Consider the following 26,027-nt stretch of genomic DNA (forward strand, 5'->3'; position numbering starts at 1 on the left):
GTCCAGAGTGTTTGAAATGAGTGAAGAATGAAGAGAAAAATGATCGCAGAAATAATAAATGTTCTTCTTTTACCCCCGTGAATGTTAGCACTTAGCGTTGGCTGGAAAATAGAATTTCCCATCTGTGGGAAATTCTGATAGTTCAACATTTCTTTTCATGCTGAATCAGGACAAAAAGTCAAAGTAACAAATATGTTGATGCAATGAAAAGTTCAGAAAAATGGGATATGAAAATGTCAAACAGAAAAATGTCTACACCCTTGGTCAAAACTTGACATGACAAAAGCAATTTTTCATTTGGAAATACTATTTTGAAACAAACAAAACCCATTTTAAAATGTCGACCAAAGGTGAAAGACTATTTCTGCCTTGAAATGATAAGTCAAACTTTAATTTTTGTTTAGATTCTCCTGACAGGAATTTAAAAAAAACAAAACCAGAATTGACATACTATCCTGGAAAATGTCAACGAAACCACATTTTTCAATGGGAAAATTTAGGAGATGACACATTTCAAGCAGCTCGATTACAGACACTTGTCCATTGCTGCTCTGTAAATTCAATATGCCACTAAGGCTGGGGATTTTCAAAGGCGTCTAAGGAGTTTGGCTAAAAATAAGGCAGGGCCGAGGCACAAAGGGTGTCCCAGGGGTTTGCAGAAATAAAGATGTATTTGTGACCTACAATAGTTAGAGCCACTCACCAGAACCTCAGCTGGTCTGGAATGGCCTGTTCCTTCATTAATGCCACACAGTTATCCCTCGGGGGGCAGAGATGTTTTTCTCCTGCATTGCATCAGCAGCTTTTGGGATGCAGCCACCAGAGGAACCCACCACTCAAGCTGCCCTGGGTGCTTGAAGTTGGTCACCAAGAGATACCCAGAGGCAAAGACTGAAAACTAAGGGCCAAGTCCTGAACTGGTGTAAATTGATACAGTTTTGTTGACTTCAACTGACCCACTGATATCTATGGAACTACATTGATTTACACCAGCTGGGGATCTTGTCCGTTACACAGGTTCCAATCCATATTCTTTGCTTATGAAACTGAACTAAAGACGAACCAAAAGTTCCCAACCCGTCTGCTCTTTCCTAGTTCTTTGTCCTGTGGGATTAATTACAAGTGTAACTTCTAATGGCGACAAAGCGATTCATTCCCACTGGGGGCAGAACTTGGGAGGAATTCACCATCGTGAAGAGCTTCAGCACCTATGAATAGCCCAACTTTTCTATCTTTCTTCCTTTCATTCTCGGCAATTTTTTTTTCTGACTGAGACAAAAGTAACACAAAGGCTCCTTTGGCTGCAGCTCCATTGCAGCATGATGTTTTCACTTTGGTTGCAGGCATGACAGAGAGAATGAAGAGCTACAAAGGGCCAAAGTTCCAAATCATGTAAATTGGTGTCATTCTATTGAAGGCAATGGACCAGACCCCCAGCTGGTGTCAATCAGCCGTAGCTCCTTCAGAGTCAAAGGGGCCAGATCCCCAGATGATGTAAAGCAACGTAGGCAATGGAGCTACACTTGTTTACACCAGCTGAGAATCTATCTTCAGTGTGCTGGGAGCCAGCAAGCGAGGACCCTGCAGATTCATTGCTTGGCTCCCCGGGGCCAACATGCAGAGACAGGAAATCCATCACTGGGCAGAGCTGGCTTGGGACCGTTCTGCTGAGGGCCCTGGGGGCAGGCCGGAGAGCCTTCCCGCCATATTCTCCACTGTGATGCAATTCAGCCTGCAGGGGCAGTGAGCCAAAGGCCCTTCTGTGCTGGATTCTCCGGCCTGTGGGGTAGACGAGGGCAGACAAGATGATCCTGTGACGGGGTTCGGTCACAGAGACCCTCCTTGGGACTGTCATCAGATGTGCTGAGACTACCTCTGAGCCCGTTTTCCCTGCCAGCTTGGGACTTCAGAACCCTGCCTTGTTAAGCCAGATACACCAGTCTGCTCCAACAGAGACTCACGGTCTGAACCATGTCCCCAAGGCTGCAGACTTAACTGAAAACAGCTTAGCAAGTACTCCTGTCTCCAGCACCCAGACACACCCAGTTCCCAATGGTATTCAAATCCCAAATAAATCCGTTTTACTCTGTATAAAGCTTATACAGGGTAAATTCATAAATTGTCCACCCTCTATAACACTGATAGAGAGATATGCACTACCGTTTGCTCCCCCATGTATTAATCACTTACTCCGGGTTAATTAATAAATAAAAGTGAGTTTATTAAGTATAAAAAGTAGGATTTAAGTGCTTTCAAGTAATAATAGACAGAACAAAGTTACCAAGCAAAACAAAACAAAAAAAAATATGCAAGTCTAAGCCTAATACATTAAGAAACTGATTACAGATGAAATCTCAGAGATGTTCCACTAAGCTTCTTTCACAGACTGGACTCCTTCCTAGTCTGGGCCCAATCCTTTCCCCTGGTACAATCCTTGTTAGTTCCAGCTCAGGTGGTAAGTTGGGGATTTCTTCCTGACTGGCCACCTCTTTGTTCTGTTCCACCCCCTTATATATCTTTGGCACAAGGCAGGTAGCCTTTGTCTCTCTCTGGGTTCCCACCCCTCCTTCTCAATAGAAAAGCATCAGGTTAAAGATGCATTGCAGTTTAGGTGACATGACCACTTCATTACCCACTTCCTGGCACACAAGTATACAGGAGGACTTACAAGTAAACAGAGCCATTTACAACCAATTGTCCTGGTTAATGGGAGCCATCAAGATTCCAAACCACCATTAATGGCCCACACGTTGCATAATTACAATAGGCCCTCAGAGTTATATTTCATATTTCTAGTTTCAGATATAAGAGTGGTTCGTTTATACAAATAGGATGACCACACTCAGTAGATTATAAGCTTTGTAATGATACCTTACAAGAGACTTTTTGCATAAAGCATATTCCAGTTACATTATATTCACACTTATAAACATATTTTTATAAAGCATTATGTAGTGCAGCGTCACAGATCCCATCTGGCCTTGGAATCACTGAACCTCCCTCTCCAAGAGTCTGCAGTGAGAGCTGAGCCAAGGGAGCCCCGGCGTATCTCCGTGTGCTCATCTCAGAGGCTCTGTGTGTGTGTGTGGGGGGGGGGGGGGGGATGCTGGCTAAGGAGTGCCTATCGTGCGCTAGCCTGGATTTATATGGTCAGAAGTGGATAGAGAACTCATCACTGCACAGAGACACCAGCGTTTTCCTTTAGCATCAGTGCAAAAGGCTTGAGCTGCTTTCTGAGGCAGCATTGTCCAGTGGATAGAGCACCGGGACTCGGGACCCCTGGTTCTATCCCCAACTCTGCCATTGGCCCACTGGGTGCCTCTGTTTCCCCATCTGTAATATGGGCGCAATGATACCAACCTCTTTGTAAAGCACTGTAAGATCTACTGATGCAAAGTGCTAGTGAAGAGCTAGGTGTTAATATCATTCAGCTTGCGGTGAAAGCAGACGTGTGGAAGGCCCGGAGTTCAAGCCCTGGCTTCCCAGGTGTGTGAGAATGTGCATAGGCCAGGGCCTAAGGGAATTAGGCACCCAAACATAATTGAAATTCAGTGGAGCCCCTAGCTGTCTCACACTCCTTTGAATATTCCAGCCAGCGCTGGTACAGCCTGGATCCAGGGAAACGTGTTCAGTGGCTCAGACCCCGCCCCTGCTGTCCTGTTCCACTATGCTCATCCCCTGCTCCGGCTATCACAGTGTCAGCTCATAGGCACGGCTCAGCTGTGCCCTGCTGGGTGAATGAGAAGGGAGGCCAGCTTGTCCCTTCAGCCTCTGCCATGTCACTGGGTCCCTTGCCTCAGCAGCAGCTGTGGGGATGGGACCTCTGGGAGCGGCTCGGACAGGAAAAAGGAGCTCCCTTCATCGATTTATTTCTGTGACGGTCACAAGGGCCAACTCCAGCTGATGATCCCGGGCGTGTCGTGCTAGGTGCTGGACAAACAGGCGGTAGCCTTTTATTTTATTTAGACTAGATTGAGTGAGGTTATCTTGCACCACCATGGGGCCGGCTCTGAGGGCTACCGTTTGGAGCTCCACAGAGTGAAAATCACCTCTGCTTTTTGTCCCTGATCTAGTGACGCTAGGAACATGAGAAGACCAAGGACAGTGGCCACACATACATTCACAAGCACAAAGCCTAGTCTGTATGGTACATTGTATTAGAATAACAAATAAGGTTATGTAAAAGCAGCAAAGAGTCCTGTGGCACCTTATAGACTAACAGACATATAGGAGCATGAGCTTTCGTGGGTGAATACCCACTTCTTCAGATGCATGTGAGTAAGATTATGATTAGCCAGGTAGATATAATGCCTATGAATGCCCACACACAAGTTATAAATGAAATCATAACCCCCAGCCTCAGAGATATTCTAGTGGATTTCTCACCATTTGATCATCAGCAGGGGTGTAGTTCCTGCTTGGGTTCTTCCCCAGGTTTCCCCACCTTTTCCCAACGAGGGACACTCTTTTATATCGTAATTCCCACTCCATCTAACTCCCATGCATGTGCATGAAGGTGCCAACCCTATTCTCCTTATCCATATGTCCCCACCCCATGAATATCGGGGTGCCCCATTTTTCATAGCTCCTAATTAGCATTTACACACAGCACGTACCCTGCAGTCGGGACAGGCATTTAAAGATGTCACACTAAGGTCTCTAATGGACTTGAACAATACACTGGGGTCAATTTTCTGCAGCATCACCCATTGGCATATTTTCGCAGTAGCCTTGTGATCTTTACTGGCCTATGGTTATTCTTTGGTCACCTACATATGTCAAGCACTCATAAGCCTCTGGCCTAGTATGGATAAGCTGAAATCTTACAGGCCTCAGCCCATAGGCCTTGCATTTCAGCCCTGCTTTACTTATATACCTAATGCATATTCATTACTCCTAAATATTTATCAGTTGTATTCTTCTATAATCCTAAAATTTAAATCTATTTAGCACACAAGGATTACATATGACATCTCATATAAATTGCTCAGAACATCACACCACACACTAATCAATGAATGATAAAATGAACAAACTGGCTACCAGGTAACAGAGAAGGATAGTCTCTGTCTCCAAGGCCTCCCGCTCTAGGGCTGGGATTATCAAAGGGCTGGGATTTAGGTGTCTAACCCCCTTAGGCCTCTTTAAAAATCCCACTCTCGTATTGGACAGGACAGAGTGGGCAGATGAGACGGGATCGGGTGGCAAGTTGAGGGGCCACATCATAACCAAGAGAACTTAGAAGAGAAAGAAATGTCAGCCAGGTCAGACGGGAGGGACTGGGGACATCACGACAGAAGTGGGTTTTCAGAATGGATTTTGGTTGCAAGCCTATTTCCCATACAAAAAGGTTAGTAAAATAATAGCAGAGATGCAGAATCACCTTAATCATCATGGCTGATGTCAAGGGAAAGGGCCAGGAATAGTGACATACCAAATGACAGTGTCTTCTCCCTCTTACATTCCCCATGGCTCAGAGCCTGGGAATGGAACAAGGAGAGACTTTATTTGATCTTCAGTTGCTAGGTGTGAGGAGGAGCTGAGGTATGGTCCTGGGGAAATGGACCTGGGACTGAGATGTGGAGCCATATAAAGCTAAATTGTGGCCTTCTACAAGCCACCGGCTAGTCTCCAAAGCTGGGATATTTCCAAGGGGAGTTCCAAGGGAAGTTCAGTGACCAATTTCCATTGACTTTCAAAGGAAGTTAGGTGTCTAACTGCCCCAAGCGTCTAAGGCTCCCAATTCCCATTGTCTTTCAATGGGATTTGAGCACCCAACTGCCTTAGAGTCCCTTGAAAACTCTCAGTCCCCCTAGATCTAGTCCACTAGAGGACACTAGACAATTCTCTTCTCTTCTCTTCTCTTCTCTTCTCTTCTCTTCTCTTCTCTTCTCTTCTCTTCTCTTCCTATAGTTTCTTTCTCTCTGCCTTCCCATGGCAAAGCTGTATGTCTCAAGGAAGGCCCACATACTCCTTCTTGATGCTCTTGCATTCTCAGCCAACTCCCATAATGTCTTCTGGTTTCCTCTCTACCCTCAGTCCCATGTATCCCTGCATGAGGGATGCTGGGAACGAGTCCATCCCAGTGCACTGAGTGGTGGGGAGCCTGGCTTTCAAGCACTCTTAGGGAGGGCAGCGCCCATCCGGCCCATCCCATCCCTCAGCACTTCCTTCACCGCCTTGTTCCTGAAGCTGTAGATGATGGGGTTGAGCAGGGGTGTCACCACTGTGTTCAGCACCGTGGCTGCCTTGTTGAAGCCCGCGGAGGAGTTGTCAGCCGGCTTGACGTAGATGAAGATGGAGCTGCCGTAGTAGAGCGAGGCCACCATGATGTGGGAGGTGCAGGTGGTGAAGGCCTTTTGCCTGCCCTGGGCTGAGGGCATCCTCATCACCGTGGCGACAATGCAGAGATAGGACACCGTTGTCACAGAAACGGAGCTGAGGAGGAGGAAGGACGAGATGGCCAAGTCCAGGGCCCAGAGGAGGCTGGTGTCAGCGCAGATCAGCTCTAGCAAGGGGGCGCTGTCGCAGAAGAAGTGGTCGATGGCGTTGGGCCCACAAAAGGGCAGCCTGGCCTTGAGCACCATGGAAGTCGAGATGAAGATGAAGCTGCTCATCCAGCAGGACAACACCAGGCTGAGGCAGACCTGGCCGCTCATGATGGCCGTGTAGCGCAGTGGGTTGCAGATGGCCACATAGCGGTCCACAGACATGGAGGCCAGCAGAAGAACCTCAGCTGAGCCTGCCAGGAAGTAGACGTAGCCCTGGAGGGCGCAGGCCAAGAAGGAGATGGTCTTGCGCTGGGAGAGGAGGAGAAGGAGCATCGTGGGTGTGACAGTGGTGGTGACGAGCAGCTCCAGCAGCGAGAGGTGGCTGAGGAAGTAATACATGGGCGTGTGGAGGCGGCGGTCCAGCCTGATCATGAAGATAACCAGAGCGTTCCCCAGCATCGTCAGCATGTACATCATGAGGAAGAGGAGGAAGAGGGGCAGCTGCAGCTGGCCGAAGCTGGAGAAACCAAGAAGGACAACCTCAGTGATTGCCGCTGAAGACTGATTCACTGGGGTCCTCCGAGCAGGATCCATTGGGCCTGCAAGTGAGAAGGAAAGGATTGGAAGTCGCCCCCCATGAGGTAAATTGACAGGGTGAATGGGAGTTCACACACAACACAGATCCTGAGTGGAGGGGTCGAATCCACAACACGGATCCAGGATGGGGGGGGACTAATAACTTTCCAAAACTAAAAACTTTTTCCCCACAGTTTCTGTTTTTTAGTTAAAAGCAGAAATTCCAGAATTTCAGTTCTCTCCCCCCCGCTTTTTTTCCTTTCCTTTTTTTCCCCCTGTCCGACGTGGTAGAATAAACGAGATGTACATTTCTGATTTGACTTTCTAAGTTTTCTTTCCTCAGTGGGTGTTTTTCTCTTTGCCTGTAACTTTTGCAGAAGGTCAGTGGAACAGGAGCAATCCCACAGCCCAGGCAACCGCTCTAACCTCCAGACTATTCTTCCTTTCATGGGGTCCTTCTGCCCCAGTGCTAATTTACCCTGTGACCTTGGGTGCGTCACTTCTTTATTACCACGTTGGAGCTGTGGCAGACTGCCTCTAATTAAGGCCCTGACTCAGCTTAAGCGTGTGTCTAAAGGCCAGACAATTAAAAGGATTTAGTGGGATTTTCAAAGACTGTTGAAGCTAAAGGACAGTGTTGGCACCAGAACAGGTGGGGATAAACTGCCCATGGATCAATTGAGGCTGGTATGAGAAGGTTTCTAACCACCAGCGGAGGGAGGTTTGGGAACAGCCTCCAATAAGAGCAGTGGGGGGAGAAACAACCTAACAACTTGAAGATGGAGCTTGATAAATTTATGAACAGGATAATATGCTGGGGTTGCCACTGATATCAGGGGGCTGGCTGCCAGGACCCAGGGGGTCCCTTCTAATCCTATGTCTTATGGTCCTACCTAGGCTGAAACCTACACGAACAAAAAATTCAAGGCAAGTTGGCACTTTGTTCCTTTAATCTTCTTCTCTGGGGCTGGGGGTCCCAGTCCTGCAGTGTTGACATCAGTGGACCGAGTTTTGGCCCTGAATGAGCTGGTGAAAAATTTGTATCCAGAATTGGCCTTTCTTCTTTTGTTTTTTTAAAGGAAATTTTTGCAATAACATTTCGGTTTTGTTTTCTGTTTCCTTGGAAGGGCGGGTGATTGGTGGTTTGCCTTCTTTCTTTTCCTTTTTCTCCAATATATTTTGGTGACAAAAAAAAAATGGTTTAGCTTTAATATGAATTTTCGTTTGGTCTTTGTCATTTTCACTGATCAAGAAGAACCAAAGGCTGGAAGTTAAAGCCAGACGAATTCATATTGGAAACAAGGCACAAATTTTTCACGGTGTGCATGATTCACCATTGGAACAAACTCCAAAGAGAAATGATGTTTTCTCCATCTCTTGATATCCAGTCAGACTGGGTGCATTTCTGGAAGGTGATTTAGCCAAATACAAGTTATTTGGCTAAATACAGGGGTTACTGGGTGAAATGTAAAGGACTGTGGTATACAGAAGGGCAGGCTACATGTACCCTTAACTCTGCCCCACTTAGAATCATAGAATATCAGAGTTGGAAGGGACCTCAAGAGGTCATCTAGTCCAACCCCCTGCTCAAAGCAGGACCAATTCCCAGCTAAATCATCCCAGCCAGGGCTTTGTCAAGCCGGGCCTTAAAAATCTCCAAGGAAGGAGACTCCACCACCTCCCTAGGTAATGCATTCCAGTGTTTCACCACCCTCCTAGTGAAATAGTTTTTCCTGATATCCAACCTGGACCTCCCCCACTGCAACTTGAAACCATTGCTCCTTGTTCTGTCATCTGCCACCACTGAGAACAACCGAGCTCCATCCTCTTTGGAACCCCCCTTCAGGTAGTTGAAGGCTGCTATCAAATCCCCCCTCATTCTTCTCTTCTGGAGACTAAACAATCCCAGTTCCCTCAGCCTCTCCTCATAAGTCATGTGCTCCAGACCCCTAATCATTTTTGTTGCCCTCCGCTGGACTCTTTCCAATTTTTCCACATCCTTCTTGTAGTGTGGGGCCCAAAACTGGACACAGTATTCCAGATGAGGCCTCACCAATGTCGAATAAAGGGGAACGATCACGTTCCTCGATCTGCTGGCAATGCCCCTACTTATACAGCCCAAAATGCCGTTAGCCTTCTTGGCAACAAGAGCACACTGTTGACTCATATCCAGCTTCTCGTCCACTGTGACCCCTAGGTCTTTTTCTGCAGAACTGCTACCTAGCCATTCGGTCCCTAGTCTGTAGCAGTGCATGGGATTCTTCCGTCCTAAGTGCAGGACTCTGCACTTGTCCTTGTTGAACCTCATCAGGTTTTTTTCGGCCCAATCCTCTAATTTGTCTAGGTCCCTCTGTATCTGATCCCTACCCTCTAGTGTATCTACCACCCCTCCTAGTTTAGTGTCATCTGCAAACTTGCTGAGAGTGCAGTCCACACCATCCTCCAGATCATTAATAAAGATATTAAACAAAACCGGCCCCAGGACCGACCCTTGGGGCACTCCGCTTGAAACGGGCTGCCAACTAGACATGGAGCCATTGATCACTACCCGTTGAGCCCGATGATCTAGCCAGTTTTCTATCCACCTTACAGTCCATTCATCCAGCCCATACTTCTTTAACTTGGCGGCAAGAATACTGTGGGAAACCGTATCAAAAGCTTTGCTAAAGTCAAGGAATAACACATCCACTGCTTTCCCCTCATCCACAGAGCCAGTTATCTCATCATAGAAGGCAATTAGGTTAGTCAGGCACGACTTCCCCTTCGTGAATCCATGCTGACTGTTCCTGATCACTTTCCTCTCCTCTAAATGTTTCATAATTGATTCCTTGAGGACCTGCTCCATGATTTTTCCAGGGACTGAGGTGAGGCTGACTGGCCTGTAGTTCCCCGGATCCTCCTTCTTCCCTTTTTTAAAGATGGGCACTACATTAGCCTTTTTCCAGTCATCTGGGACCTCCCCCGATCGCCATGAGTTTTCAAAAATAATGGCTAATGGCTCTGCAATCTCACCCGCCAACTCCTTTAGCACCCTCGGATGCAGCGCATCCAGCCCCATGGACTTGTGCACGTCCAGTTTTTCTAAATAGTCCCGAACCACTTCTTTCTCCACAGAGGGTTGGTCACCTTCTCCCCATGCTGTACTGCCCAGTGCAGCAATCTGGGAGCTGACCTTGTGCGTGAAGACAGAGACAAAAAAATCATTGAGTACATTAGCTTTTTCCACATCCTCGGTCACTAGGTTGCCTCCCTCATTCAGTAAGGGGCCCACACTTTCCTTGATTTTCTTCTTGTTGCTAACATACCTGAAGAAACCCTTCTTGTTACTCTTAACATCTCTTGCTAACTGCAACTCCAAGTGTGATTTGGCCTTCCTGATTTCACTCCTGCACGCCTGAGCAATATTTTTATACTCCTCCCTGGTCATTTGTCCAATTTTCCACTTCTTGTAAGCTTCTTTTTTGCGTTTAAGATCAGCAAGGATTTCACTATTTAGCCAAGCTGGTCGCCTGCCATATTTACTATTCTTTCTACACATCGGGATGGTTTGTTCCTGCAACCTCAATAAGGATTCTTTAAAATACAGCCAGCTCTCCTGGACCTCTTTGCCCTTCATGTTATTCTCCCAGGGGATCCTGCCCATCTGTTCCCTGAGGGAGTCAAAGTCTGCTTTTCTGAAGTCCAGGGTCCATATTCTGCTGCTCTCCTTTCTTCCTTGTGTCAGGATCCTGAACTCGACCATCTCATGGTCACTGCCTCCCAGGTTCCCATCCACTTTTGCTTCCCCTACTAGTTCTTCCCTGTTTGTGAGTAGCAGGTCAAGAAAAGCTCTGCCCCTAGTTGGTTCCTCCAGCACTTGCACCAGGAAATTGTCCCCTACACTTTCCAAAAATTTCCTGGATTGCCTGTGCACCGCTGTATTGCTCTCCCAGCAGATATCAGGGTGATTAAAGTCTCCCATGAGAACCAGGGCCTGCGCTCTAGCAACTTCTGCTAGTTGCCAGAAGAAAGCCTCGTCCACCTCATCCCCCTGGTCTGGTGGTCTATAGCAGACTCCAACCACGATATCACTCTTGTTGCTCACACTTCTCAACTTTATCCAGAGACTCTCAGGTTTTTCTGCAGTTTCATACCGGAGCTCTGAGCAGTCATACTCCTCTCTTATATACAACGCAACTCCCCCACCTTTTCTGCCCTGCCTGTCCTTCCTGAACAATTTATATTCATCCATGACAGTACTCCAGTCATGTGAGTTATCCCACCAAGTCTCTGTTATTCCAATCACATCATAGTTCCCTGACTGTGCCAGGACTTCCAGTTCTCCCTGCTTGTTTCCCAGGCTTCTTGCATTTGTGTATAGGCACTTAAGATAACTCATTGATCGTCCCTCTTTCTCAGCACGAGACAGGAGTCCTCCCCTCTTGCGCTCTCCTGCTTGTGCTTCCTCCCAGGATCCCATTTCCCCACTTACCTCAGGGCTTTGGTCTCCTTCCCCCGGTGAACCTAGTTTAAAGCCCTCCTCACTAGGTTAGCCACTTCAGGCCCAGCATCACGATTACAGTTGATCAAAGATTTCCACAATTCCATTTTATCAACAACAAAAATTTGAATTTCAACCCAAAATTTTTGAAAAATCATTGGACGATATTTTCATAAATCCTCGCTCCTCATTTGGTGTTTTGTTTTGACCAGCTGTAACAAAACCACTAAGCAATGTAATGAATGGTTATGTCACCGAATGTCATACAATGACCACTCGGGAATTCGTAGCAGCTCTAGGCACAGATTTCTTCCTTCCCTAACACATCGGACCCTAACGTAGTCCCATGAACACTACTGAATAGCAGACAGGGGTGAGCTAGAGATGGATCCATCTATTATACCTTATTCTAACCAGCATTTTTCATGCTTTGTGAAATGCTAACCTCAGTTGGCATAATACATCCATCCAGGTCTCCTCTTGGATGGTCACCATGGTGATGAATAATGTTGTGTGACCAGTCCTAGTGCTGTGGGCAGCAATGCTGTGTCATTAATAAAGCAAAATTCTCATGGACATAAACATGTCCGCCCATAGACATGTCCTATAGACGTTTTCTTTAGAAGTAAGGAACCAGCACCTTTGTCCTACCCAACTAGTCTGTTCTTTGAGCCGGTGCTCCAATGATATTCTAGTCTAGTCTAGTCTATTTAGTTTCTTCTACTGCTCTCATCACTGTAGTATCAGGCATGGGTGCCAGTGACATTTGAACTACATGAGACTATTCATTAGCTTGGCAGTACAGGACCTATGACACACACCTGAGTACACTTTTAAAAGTCTGGGATTTCTTGTAAGTTTAACCTTAACGCTAAGTTTCTTGGCTTTGCAATTTTTAGTTGTTTTGTGAGGGGGCTGAGAGATTTGGGGACTTCTTTCTTTCTTTCTTTCTTTCTTTCTTTCAATACAAGTCTTCTAAGAATTTTGGCTTGGTTTTCCACATGAATTTAAGGGAGTCATGCACCTAAATCCCATGGAAATTCAATGGCAGTTGAGCATTTAATTCTCTTAGTCTCCCTTGAAAGTCCCACCCAAAATTCTGCAAGAAAAGCCATTAGTGTCTGAGCTTTTCTTATCTGCCAGATTACCTTCTGGTTCAAAACTTGAAGGTAATATTCAGAGATGATTGAAAGTATTCTATTAAGATATTTGTTGATGGAAAATTGACTTTCAACTACATGGAAATTTTGGGTGGAAAAATCTGTTTTCAGCAAATTTTGAGGGGTGTTTTAAAAGAAAAACAAATTTACAAAACAGGAAAAAATTGTCAAAATGTATTGTTTATTCTCAAGAAACAGCTAAATTAATTTTGTTCTATTTTTGTCCATGAAATCTGAACATTTTCCATGACAGATTTAGAAAAAATGAAAAAAAAAAAAACTAATGGTCAATTTTTTGGATGGACGGTCATCAAAAAAATGATAAAACTTGAAATCCTTCAAAGAAATATTTTGACAAAAATGGAATATATTTGTCAAAACTTTTCATGGAGAAAATTATTTCTCTAGCAGCTCTGAAAATGACAGCATGAAACAAATTTTAAATTGCTTACATCATAGCAATCCTGGCAAATAGACTTTGAGATCATTTGAATTACCTACAAAATAAACTCCGCTCTCTCCTATTCATAGATTCTTAGATTGTAGGGTCCAAACGGACTATTGTGACCACTCAGTCTGACCTCCTGTCAAACCCAGGCCAGAGAAGGTCCCCCAAATAATTCCTAGAGTAGAGCTTTTAGAAAAACAAACCATGTTGACTTAAAAATTGTCAGTGATGGAGAATCCACCATGATCCTCACTAAGTTGTTCCAGGGGTAAATTACTCTCACCATTAAAATTTACGCCTTATTTCCAGTCTGAATGTGTCTAGCTTCAACTTCCAGTCATTGGATCATGTGAGACCTTTCTCTACTGGATTGAAGAGTGTGTTATTAACTATTTGTTCCCTATGAAGGAACTTACAGAATGTGATCCAGTCACCCCTTAAATACATTGAGCTACTTGAGTCTATCACGATAAGGCAGGTTTTCTAATCCTTTAATCATTCTCTTGGGTCTTCTCTGAACGCTTTGCAATTTATCAACCTCCTTCTTGAATTGTGGACCCCAGAACTGGACACAGGATTCCAGCAGTGGTCACATCAGTGCCAGATACAGAGATAAAATTACCTCTCTGCTCCTCCTTGAGCTTGCCCTGTTTATAAGCCAAGGATTTCATTAGCCTTTTTGGCTGCAGCGTCGCACATCCTCACAGTCTGATCAGTTATTGGACTGGGAATTTCTTTTCTAGCACTTTCAGTTTCATCTCATTGAAAATAAAACACCCGGGCTTGAGTCTGCAGTCACTAGGAGCACAGAAATCCTGCGGAAGCCAGCTGGGGTTCAACACAATCACTGTGTGTTAAGCACATGTGCAGCACAGCCAGGACTGAGGAGTGGGACCAAACATTGCAATGCAGGGGTTACTTACACCACGGCAGCTCAGCAGGATAGAGAGGAAACCCAGAGGTAGAAAACAGCTCCCACAATCTTCCAGAGAAACAGCAAGTGCTGGGCACAAATGGGACAGCTGCTGCCTGTGCACATGTTGGATCTATCGTTGATGCGCCCATGACTTCAGCATCCATTGTCAGCCTCCATGTCTCTGAGCCATGTTATTTTCTGAGTCGATGGGTCTCTGTTTAGTTCCAAGTGCCTGGGATCTGCAGCACGAATGACTGGCTGGCTGGAGCGGCGTGTGTGGTGAGAATCTGAACAGATGGATCCGGGCTGCACAGCTTTGCCCTGAGAGCCTGCACTAGCTACACTCAACCCCACAGGTGGTGAGCAGGAGATAGATAGATAGATAGATAGATAGATAGATAGATAGATAGATAGATAGATAGATAGANAGATAGATAGATAGATAGATAGATAGATAGATAGATAGATAGATAGATAGATAGATAGATAGAACTACTGAAAGGATCCTTGCCTAAATCAGGCAGGATTGGGGTCTAAGATTTCTGTTCTAAAACATACAGACTAAACAGAGATTAATTGTAGCACATCTACGTGGCTAACAGCTGAGTGGCACTCGAATGACTCCAGCCTCAGCCTCCAAGACTCAAACCCTTCCTTTATCAGCCCCAAGAATTAATGCTGCACACTTTTTGAACAGAGCTAGCAGCTTCGGGGAGCTAGCCCCTAGAGGAATGGTGCTCATGCTGCAACATCAACTCTCATTAGAAAAAACCTTCCCCACCAAACCAACCCAGCGATGTCCCACAGCTGCTGCTCAGAGAGGGCTGGACAAAAAACGAGATTCCACTTCACACCACAAGAGAGAGATGTTGGGCCCTATTGGGAGACCACGGAGACCTTTTGAAGTCATCCATGAAAAACAAGGACCCATGTCAGGATTGTCCACACAGTCCAGTGGCCAGGACTCTGACCTAGGACATGAGAAACCCGAGTCCCATTTCCTGCTATGCCTGATTTGGGTGCCCTGCATTCAGTCTCTCCAGCCTCATGGGTAGTGAATTAATTACACAACATGGGACCGCTCCAGCTGGAGAGATTTACCCCACAGGCTGGTGGTGACGATACATGGAATGTGGGAGACCCACATTCCAGGCCTTTGTCACACTGGTATGTGCCAATAAAAGAACATTTTGTAAAATTCCCAACCCAGTTTATTATGGGATTTAAATACCCAATCACTTTCATCCAGTTGTACTAGGTCATTTGAATACCCATTCACTTTCATTCAGTGGTACTAGGGGATCTGAATGCCCATTCACTTTCATCCAATGGTACTAGGGGATTTGAATACCTATTCACTTTAATCCAAATCCCTTTGAACCTCTCAGACATTTGGTGAGGTTTCAAAGAAGCCAAAGAGAGTTGGTTCCCAATTTCCATTGAAAGTGAGTAGAAGTTGGTTACCTAACTCCCTTAGGCCCATTTGAAAATCCCAGCTCTTGTCTTTGAGTTGATTTTCCATGAATTCTTTCCCTGCTTCATGGGAAGGTTTGGAACAATCTGACACTTTCCACTTCTCCTGCTGCATTTGAAGGTAACAAGTCCAGTGTTTTAAGCTCAGGGTATCAGGATACTGATAACATCTATTGTCTCTATTGCCTAGTGGACTGTATTCATAGAATTCCCTGACTGGCGGCAGGGGGAGCAGCTAGAACCGGGGCTGAAGATAAAATAGGATTGTTTTTGCTGAAATAAAGAACTGAAAAACAATCAGGGCCGTCTCCAGCATTTCTGCCGCCCCAAGCAAAAAAAAAAAACCCGCGATCACAATCGCGACCAGCGGCGGCAATTGGGGAAAAAAAAAAGAGCCGCGAGCGGCGGCGGCAGTTCAGTGGCAGGTCCTTTGCTCCGAGAGGGCAAGAGGGACCTGCTGCCCCCGAATTGCTGCACGTGCCGCCCCTTTCCCTTGGCCGCCCCAAGCACCTGCTTGTTAAGCTGGTGCCTGGAGCCGGCCCTGAAAACAATTCATTTGGGGCTGAACGAAGGGATTTGTTCAACTTGAAATGAAACTTTTCTTCCATTTAGTTACACTTGGGTGGGGTGGGGGTTGTTCCTATTTATATTTTTAAAAACAAATCTAGCTAAATTTCCAAATGAATTGTCAGTTAGAGAAAAGAAATCGAAATATTTCATTTAAAAAAATGCCCAAACGAACCATTTCCATTTTTTTTTCTATTTGGCAAAAATTATTCATCAAATTCATCCCCAAAATACAAAATAGTTTCAGTTGCCCCAAAGTGCATTGTTCAGTGAATGAACTATTCAAGTGAAAACTTCCTCCCAGCTCTAATTACTACCATATATTATTATAATTCTAACTTATTACAAACTTGCATTCACCTCCTGTGAATGTTAGTTGACACTTGCAGTTCTGTTCATGCCCATGATGCTCAGAGACCGTGATATCTCATAAACATATCTGGTTTTGGGTGCTTATGTTGTGAAATAAAAGTAAAATACAGCAGCGAAAGAAATTCCTATCTCTGCTTCTGTCAACACATGCCAGGAACCCAAAGTGGAAAGCTGGAATACAATAGGGACTGGTTGTGGTTTGTTATGGCTTCTTGGCATGTCAATAAAGCACAAGCGAGCTAGGAACCCAAAGTGTCCAAGAAAATTCCATGTGATCTGAAATAAATCCAAATTTGCAAAGGGGAGCTATAAAAGAAATTCATAGATTCATAGATTCCAACGCCAGAAAAAACAACTGTAACCATCTAGTCTGACCCCCTGTAGAGCACCGGCCAGAGAACTGCCCCCAAATAATTCCTAGAGCAGAGCTTTTAGAAAAAAAATCTCATCTTGATATAAAAATTATCAGTGATGGAGAATCAACCGTGACCCTTGGTAAATTGATCCAATGGTTAATTACTCACACCATTAACTATGTACGCCTTATTTCCAGTCTGAAATTGTCTAGCTTCACCTTCTAGCCATTGGATCATGTTAGACCTTGCTCTGCTAGATTGGAGCCCATTATTAATATTTGTTCCCCAGGTAGATATTTGTAGACTGGGATCAAGACACCCCTTACCCTTCGCTTTCTCATTGTCAAGCTAAATACATTGAGCTCCTTGAGTCTATCACTATGAGGAACATTTTCTAACCCTGTGATCATTCTCATGGCTTTTCTCTGCACCAACTCCAGATCTGAGGGCTGGAGAAAATGTCTTCAGATGTCAATCCAGAAGATTGAGAGGTGACTTGATTTCAGGGTAAAAGCACCTTCCTGGGGAGAAAACATCAGGAAGTAAAGGGCTCTGGAATGGAGCAGAGAATGGAAGAAAAAGAACCAATAGCTGGAAGTTGAAGCCAGACAGTCAAGTGAGAAATTAGGCATCACTGTATAACACTGTGCGTGATTAACCAAGGGAATCAATTCCCAAGGGAATTCTCTGTTGCTTGGTGTCTGCCTGTCCAGGCTGCAGACCCTTTTGGAAGAATTTTAATCAAACACAAGTTATGTAGCTCAATAAAGGGGGAATGGGGGCCATTTAATGGCCAGTGCTACACAGGTCAGACAGGAGGCTCTATAGGTCCTCTCTGGCCATAAAACCTATGAAGCTCCAAGTCTGTTTACATGGGGTCCTGGAACGTAGCTGTGTGACTCCTAATCTGGATATAATGTTTGACTCCTGTTTGGTTTTGTCTTTTCCATCCCATCTGAAAGAGCAGTCAGGACATCAGGTCTTGGGATCTGTGTGGCACGGATTATCTGACATGAGCTTGAAACTACAAAGTGTAAATGGGATGAGAAGAAAGGGCAGGTTGGACAGGAGTCAGTCCGCATGTGCTGATTGCCCTGGCTTGGCTGCCTAAAGAACAGACCAGAAGATTCACTGGAGTTTTATTAATCCAACAAGAATATGAAGATAAAACAGCAACCACAGGAAGAAAAATGAATCTAGCATCGGTGAGACAAGACTAAGTGTCGTCTCTGACCACCGGGTTGGCCACCAAGAGGGCAATTGGAATGTGGGACAGGACACCCCCATTTGGCCAGGCGCAGCTGGTGACACAAAGCTGGAATACAATGGGGACTGGTTGTGGTTTGTTATGGCTTCTTGGCGTGCCAATTCAGCACGAGGGAGCAAGGAACACCATGGAACTGGGGGACCTAATTCTGGCCCATTGACTTGGGTGAAGTGATACAGATTTACAATAGCTGGGGCTCTGTCCCATTGACACCAGCATAGCAACGGCTGATTCACACAAACTACTGATTGGGTCCATTGACTCCAACAGAGCTATGGCCAATTCACACTAGCTGGGGGTCTCACCCATTGACTCCAGTGGAGCTACGGCTGACTCCCACCAGTTGCATATTGGGTCCATTGACCCCAATGGAGCTACATCCAATTCCCGCCAAATGGGGGTCTGGCCCATTGACCCCAGTGGTGCTATGGCTGATTTCCACCAGCTGGGGTCTGGCCGATAGACTATAAAGCCTGGAGAGAGCATTCAGCACATGCTCCCTGACCTCCAGTACATCCTAGGCCAGAGAACCTTCCCCTTGGCTCCTGCACTGAGCCCAGTTCCACGTGTTAAAACAATAACATTCATTTCCGGGATCTGACGTTAAGGAAGGACCAGAGACAAAGAGATGGAACTAGGAGAAGAAGTACTGGATCCAACCATAAGGTGTGAAACACCCCAGCTAAGTGAGTTAATGTTGCAGTCACAGCCAGGATTCTCCCCCCTGAATATTGCTATCGCCACAGGGATCGCGTCACACACCTAATGGGTCACTGATGTACAAGGGCCCAGTGCCAACCCTCCCCCTTCCCCAAAGTTACAGTCACAGGAACCTTGCAATAGTCAACCCAGAGAGTTGTTACGGGCATTGGACAGGACAGACAATCAGCTGTTTGGGGCAGGAGCCTTCTTTTAATTCTGTCTGTGCAGCACCCGGCACAATGGGGTTCCGGATCCATTACTCTGGTCACTGGGGCTACAGCCAGACCAATAATAAATAATTAATGATGAAATAATAATCGATTCTCAATGATCAGCTGTCCATATTTATTAGTCCTTAAGTCCTTAGTCCTCTCTGGACTCTCAGCCATAGAGATGTTAAAAAATATTTCACCCAACCATTTTTCCAAGGAGCAAGAGTTTTTAACCAACTTAGGAATGTTTACAGGAAAATGTTATTTTTGCTGATAATTTCCAGTTTTCCATTGAAAACACAGAAACTGAACATTTTTCAATTTTTGGAAAAAATGCCTATTTAAACAATTCTGTTTTCTAAAGCTGACTTTTTTTTTTTTTTTACAATGAAAGGTTTTTAAAACCAATCATTTTATCATTTTACTGGACATTTTTACCAAAACCAGAAACATTTTACCCAAAACGGTTTTTGAGGCTGAACATTTTTACCAAAACTGGATGTTTTACCAAAAACAAGATCTCTACAAAAAACTGTTTTTGAAAAACAATTTATGTGGGACAAGGGTTTTTGTTGTTGTTGAAAAAAACAATTAAGCAACCAACCTAACAAATAAAAGATTTGTGTGGCGTATTGTTTTTTACGGAACAAACCTCTTTTTCATTCTATTTTCTTTATTTTCTTTGGAAACAAATGGCATTTTCAACCAGGTCTGAGGTTAGCAAAGTAGTTGTACAACATGAGATGACATCCATAAACTCCTTTGCGAATATCTTGGATTGAGGTTTCCCCACGTATAAATTACAGCAGCTGACACAGGAACAAGAAGGAGTGTATGTCATTAATGTGAGTTATCCGTTCCTCCTCCCAATGGGAAAAAAACTCCTCAGAAACTGTTGACTTTTTGTCAAAACATTGAAAATCGACTTATTTTTATTTTTGGAGGTTTTCAGAAAAGATAAACCAAACTATTTTCTCCCAAATCCAAAAGTGTTACACCTAATACTGCCGAAAACTGAAAAATGTTCAGACAAAAGAAAAAACTTTCAACTTTGCCAGATACAATCACAATCCCTAGTGTACGCACACCCAGAGTCCATCCCTCAACTGGGCATGGAACCCAGAATTCCTGATTCCCAGTACCCATTGCAAATGCTACCCACTCGATGCCACTCCTCTCCCACAGCTGGGGATGGAACCCAGGAGTCCAGACTCCCAAATCTGTGCACTGTCCATTAGAAGACAATACCTGCCTAGCTCCTAGCCAGGGCTTTTTGGAGCGCCCCTTTCACATCTTTGTTCCTCAGGCTGTAGATGATGGGGTTGAGCATGGGGATGATGATGCCATAGAGCACAGGCAGTGCCCGGTCCTGCTCCTGCGAGTAGGTGGAGTTGGGACGGAGGTAGGTGAAGAGGATGGTGCCAAAGTAGAGGCTGACCACGGTCAGGTGGGAGGCGCAGGTGGAGAAGGCCTTGAGGCGCCCTTCCCTCGTGCGGATCCTGAGGACGGCCAGTGCGATGTACACATAGGACACCAGGGTCCCCAGCAAGGAGCTGAAGACGATAGCACCTCCCACAACAATGGTGACAGCCTGGTTGGTCCGGGTGTCAGAACAGGAGAGCTGGAAGAGTGGGGGGATGTCGCAGAAGAAGTGGCGGAGGATGTTGCCCCGGCAGAAGGACAGGATGGACATCAGGGATGAGTGCACAGCCGAGTTGGTCAAGCCCATGGCCCAGGCGGCTGCAGCCAGCAGGGCACACACCCGCCGGCTCATGAACATGCCGTAGTGTAGCGGGTGACAGATGGCCACGTAGCGGTCATAGGCCATGACCCCCAGTATCAGGCATTCGATCCCCCCAAAGGAGATGAAGAAGAACATCTGGGAGAGGCAACCGGCCCATGAGATGGACTTGTCCCGCGACAGGTAATTGGTCAGCATCTTGGGCACAGTGGAGCTGGTGTAGCCGATGTCCACCACGGAGAGGTTTCCCAGGAAGAAGTACATGGGCGTGTGGAGCCGGGAGTCCAGGCTGACCAGCAGTAAGATGAGCACATTGCCCAGCAGGGCCACCAGGTAGATGGCTGTGAAGACCCCAAAGAGGACGAGCTCCTCCGCTGGGTTGCTGGAGAAACCGAGGAGGATGAATTCGGTCACTGAGGTGTTGTTCTCCCTCCCCATCGGCTCCCCTGCAGGCAAAGGAAGGGCAGTGGTGTGAGAGTTGGGTCCAGGCATTTACCCTCCTTGTGAGCGGAACTGTAAAGAGTGAGGGAAAATCCCTGTGCCATCACAGCAACCTACACTAACAGCAGTGTGTGGGAAAGGGAGACAGAGATGGAATTAGCTTCAACAAAAGGAACTCCTGGTGTCCCTCAAGGCCTGTGACAAGCTCATGTCTGGGAAACGAGAGGGGCATGGGGCCGGAAATCAGTGAACCAAAACTCAGTGTTGGAAGCTAGGCCTAACTGGGGGACAAATCTGTGGGGGAGGGGCCGTTCTGCCCACCGCTCCCTTTGGGGCCCTTCACGACAGAGACGCTGGGGGGAAATGAGAAAGTGCAGATGGGGGCTACTGGAGTCAAATTCACTATCGGGGCTGCCCCCCACCATCCCTGGGACCCCGGGTCTTCATCATCCTGATCCTGAGACATGTTCTGGCCAGCCCGGGCCAGAGAGAGGGACCCAGATGACATCATCACCCCCTGCATGCTCCGAGAACCCCAAACACCACCCAGGATTAAATGGGATCGACTTTAACAACAGCAGACCCGACAACAGCAGCTCCAGCCTGCCCCAGCTCACTTCTCTTCCCCTCCCCACAACATGCGAGGTTCGTTATCACCATCTCAGATACCGTCTAAGAGACTGGCAGACGGGGGCGTTTCCTCCCCAAACTGTCCCGGTGACAGGGAAAGGGAATTACAGGTGTTGTGCAAACAGCAGCCGAATTAAATGCTTCACGGTTCAAAGGCTCCTCTCAGTAATATCTAAAAATCCTCCTAAATTCAGTGGGGATGCATTGATGTAACTATGAGGAGAAGTTGGCTTCTCGTCGTGTGCACACCCCCATGCCATGTAGCTGAAATACAGTCCCCAATTCTCCTTACTATTGCTGCCACCAAAATGTTGGATTATTTTAATAACAGAGTTATAACTATACCCCTCCTTTCCTGTGGTGTTAATAGAAGGTTAAGGGCTGTTTCGTGGTGTGTTTGCGATGGCACTGAGCAGGGGGAGGTCTCTGGGTCCCATTCCCTGTGGCTAGTTCTGGACGGTGTCTGGGCTCTGTTAGCACCTTGGCCCATTTACTCCATCTACATTCACACAACAGGAGCCACCAGCCAGGGAGCTGGCTAGGCCTTAGGAGACCCAGCCTGCGTTCCCAGCACTGCCACAGAGTGATTCAGGGCCAGACCTGCAGAGATGTTTAAAGGCCAGATTGCAAAGGCATTTGGGCATCTAATGGGATTTTCAAACCACCTAGATGCCTGCACCATTGAAAGCAAAGGGAGTTAGGCACCTAGATGCGTTTGAAAATCTCACCAGGCACCGAAACACTATAACAAACCTGGCCTCCCGTTCCCAGTTAGGACTGGTTAAAAAAAAAAAAAAGGCAAAGCTTTTTTCCGTGAACATAAATGTCATTTTGTCCAAAGCAAACAGATTCCTGGCCCTGGAAAGGTTCCAACAAAAACTGTCACTGGGAACGTTTCTCTGCTCCCTTGTTAATACTAGTCATAATCTGAGTCAGTAACACTGCATCCTAAGTAAGGCACATGTTATTCAAAACCATCTGGTTCAGTGTCTCAATACCAATACTAAATCCTGACACAGCAATATTTCATAAATTGGTTACCATGCATTCAGTAGGTTACCTGGAAAACAGCATCTGTAAGAAACAACTGGATCTATGTCAGCTACTGGTGTATCCCAGAGCAATGCAACCAATGGAACAGAGAAGCTAGACATTCCTGCTTCCTGCCCAGCAAAGTTTACCCCAGAGGGTGACAACCAGGAGCCAGGATTACCTATAACATGGGTGGACAGTACTATGTAGTAACTAATCACAAGAAATTTATATATAAAGGCCTCATTTATAATGTCACTACTCCAAATTTCTGTTTTACTTCTCATATACATAGCACTGTGGGACACACTGTATTAATGCCTATCCCAGTATTTCAAAACACTCAGCCTACTCCTAATGATGATACAGGTGATAACTGTAATTGCCTAGTAGGAGTGTATTGCTATCTGCATCACCAAAGTAAAAGGGCCAGACTAAAACACCAGATTGGAAAAATAATTTATGCTTGGATATAAGGTGGTGTCATATTACACATGCATACTATGCATACATACCCATATGTACCACACATAAGAACAGCCATACTGGGTCAGAACAATGGTCCATCTAGCCCAGTATCTGTCTTCCAACAGTAGCCAATTCCAGGTGCACCAGAGGGAATGAACTGAACAGGTAATCATCAAGTGATCCATCCCCTGCCTCTAGCTTCTAGCAAACTAAGGCCAGGAATGCCATCCCTGCCCATCCTGGCTAATAGCAATTGATGGACCTATCCTCCATGAACTTATCTAGTTCTTTTTTGAACCCTGTTATAGCTTGGCCTTCACAGCATCCTCTGGCAAAGAGTTCCACAGGTTGACTGTGCGTTGTGTGAAGAAATACTTCCTTTTGTTTGTTTTAAACCTGCTGCCTATTAATTTCATTTGGTGACCCCTAGTTCTTGTGTTATGAAAAGGAGTAAATAACACTTCCTTATTTACTTTCCCCACACTAGTCATGATTTTATAGACCTCTATCACATCCCCCCCTTAGTCATCTCTTTTCCACGCTGAAAAGTCCCAGTCTTATTAAACTCTCCTCATATGGAAGCTGTATTTATATACATATATATGCCATATCCATATTATCCATATATATTCATTATTTGGGTGCCCCCAAGGCTCACTCATAAAACCCCACTCCTCAGTCATGATCCGGGGACCTAATATTCCCAGGCCCACCATAAGAAACTAAAAACAATTGAAAAATAAAATCTGTCCATCAGTCATAAAAGGAAATGTAAAAACTAAGGGACAGATGAAGCATAAATGTATAGATGGTAAAGAGTGTTTACCTTACAGCAAGCACAGGAACAGAATAAAACATTGGAAACAGCTGAAAAAATCTGCAAAAAAGACATGTGCCATCCCGTTATAAATATTGGTGGTCAATAGCAGGCTTCTGGTAGCTCCCCTGTGCCTGAAGAATGGGGACAGAGTGGAAAAAGGCGGCCCTAGCAAAATTAAAAAAATGAGACAGGGCTGCTGCAGTGCAAACACAACTGTACGATAAAAAACAGGTTCTGGTTAAACTTAAACAGAGATCTAGACTGGTGCCTGTCAGAACGGGACAAGTAAGTGCCCAGTAGGGAGAAGTAGCAAACTATACAGTCACTGGAAAAAATGAAACAGATCACAGATCACATTAGGAGACAGAAGCTGTGACTCGATCTCAGGGAAGTGAATAAAAAAGGATTTCAAAGTGAAAACCCAAAATGGAGCGGATTAACACCTAGAACTGATGCATCCACTTGGCTTGCAGACAAAAGCAACAAACACTGGAGGAAAAAATTCAGGTAATGACCCCAACTCTCCTCTCAAAGCCAGGATAAAAACCAGGGGTGCGGGTTCCCAACTGCTTTAACCCATGAAGCCACACACTCCTCGCTCAGAGATTAAAATAGAACCTTCTTTCTCAAATATTTTTACCTACCAGTTAAGTTTTCTTTTATATCCTTTCTCAGTTTGCTAAACTGGCTGCTGCTGCCAGTACTTTAAGATCCCTTGATAGAGTTAATCTCTGTTGGCTCAGGTCTCCCTACCTTCCTAGGTTGCTCTTCACCCTCACCCCCCTTTCTCCCGCCTCTCTGCTCTCTCTCGCTCTCTTTGTTTTAAAAGTTAAAAGTTATAGTTTTTACAGTGGGCGGGGTCACCAGTGTTGTCAGTTGTTGGCTCCATGTGTATGTTTTTTCTGCGTGCGGCACTGCTCACAAAACCCACAAAACTTGGGTTAGTAGCGAAGGCACCCGGCCTGCTTTATTGCCGACAAAGCACGGTAATAGCACCCGGCAGACTCTATGAGGATACTAAGACATGTAGCCTGTGACAATAGACGCAGCTCAGTGAGCGGCGGGACTTTTCACTGTCCCCTAGGCTGGCTAAAGACACTGCCTGTGAGACCCCTCGTTATTCACCGACACAAACAAGTTACGTATTGCCTCTCTGACATAGCTAGTTACTGCCCCTTTGACGTGGTTAGTTTCCACCCTTTACCTTGTACATGGTGGGTCGATCAAAACATTTTTATTCATTATGCTCCCATCCTGCCCTTATCGCTAAGAGAGGATCAGTGTACTCCTGGATCAGTGTTTGTACCCATACTTGGTACCAGGGTGTTCTGCTACCACCCTTCTGGACTGCGCTTGCATGAGTGTCCTGTGCCTAGCACTTCTCAGGAATGTGTGTGTTTCTGCAATACCAGCCCTGCTCTTGCCAGGTTCTGTGAGCCTGTGTAACCCACACACCTCCTGGGTGTGGTGTTCTGCCCCATCTGGCACTGAGTCCACTTAGAGAGAGAGAGAGAAAACGAGTCTGCTCTCCAGGACCGGCTCTAGGCATCAGCAAAGCAAGTGCTTGGGGCAGCACAACTCTCGGAGCTTGGGGCGGCAATGTTTTGCTTGGGGCCGCAAAAAACCTAGAGCTGGCCCTGCTGCTCTCCAGCCTTAGCTAACAACCAGGTGGCTTTTAGCTCATGCACTAAGCTCCCAGGTTCAATCACTGACTTCTGCTCTCAGCCTGTCTCTTGCTGACTTTGCTTTATATTAGCAGGGCTTGACCCACTACTTTAATTCAGGCCTCAGGCCTGATACAAGGCCTCATGTTTCAGGCTTTCTTTCTGCTACACCTGGGATGCTTGATTCCCAGCCCCCCTACTCTAACCTACG

General features: G+C 45.9%; 2 protein-coding genes across 2 annotated transcripts; both read right to left on the minus strand.

The window, feature by feature from the left end:
• Positions 1-6,113: 6,113 nt before the first annotated feature.
• LOC117885366 (olfactory receptor 6M1-like) lies at positions 6,114-7,085 on the minus strand. The gene has a single exon (XM_034786681.1). It carries the CDS (start codon positions 7,083-7,085, stop codon positions 6,114-6,116), a length of 972 nt encoding a protein of 323 aa, XP_034642572.1.
• Positions 7,086-19,678: 12,593 nt separating this feature from the next.
• Positions 19,679-21,254, minus strand: LOC117885837 (olfactory receptor 1019-like). The gene has a single exon (XM_034787337.1). The coding sequence runs from the start codon at positions 21,251-21,253 to the stop codon at positions 20,273-20,275; it is 981 nt and encodes a 326-aa protein (XP_034643228.1). The 5' UTR covers position 21,254; the 3' UTR covers positions 19,679-20,272.
• Positions 21,255-26,027: the final 4,773 nt, after the last annotated feature.

This window comes from Trachemys scripta, chromosome 12 (assembly GCF_013100865.1).
Source record: "Trachemys scripta elegans isolate TJP31775 chromosome 12, CAS_Tse_1.0, whole genome shotgun sequence".
Classification (NCBI taxonomy): Eukaryota; Metazoa; Chordata; order Testudines; family Emydidae; genus Trachemys; species Trachemys scripta.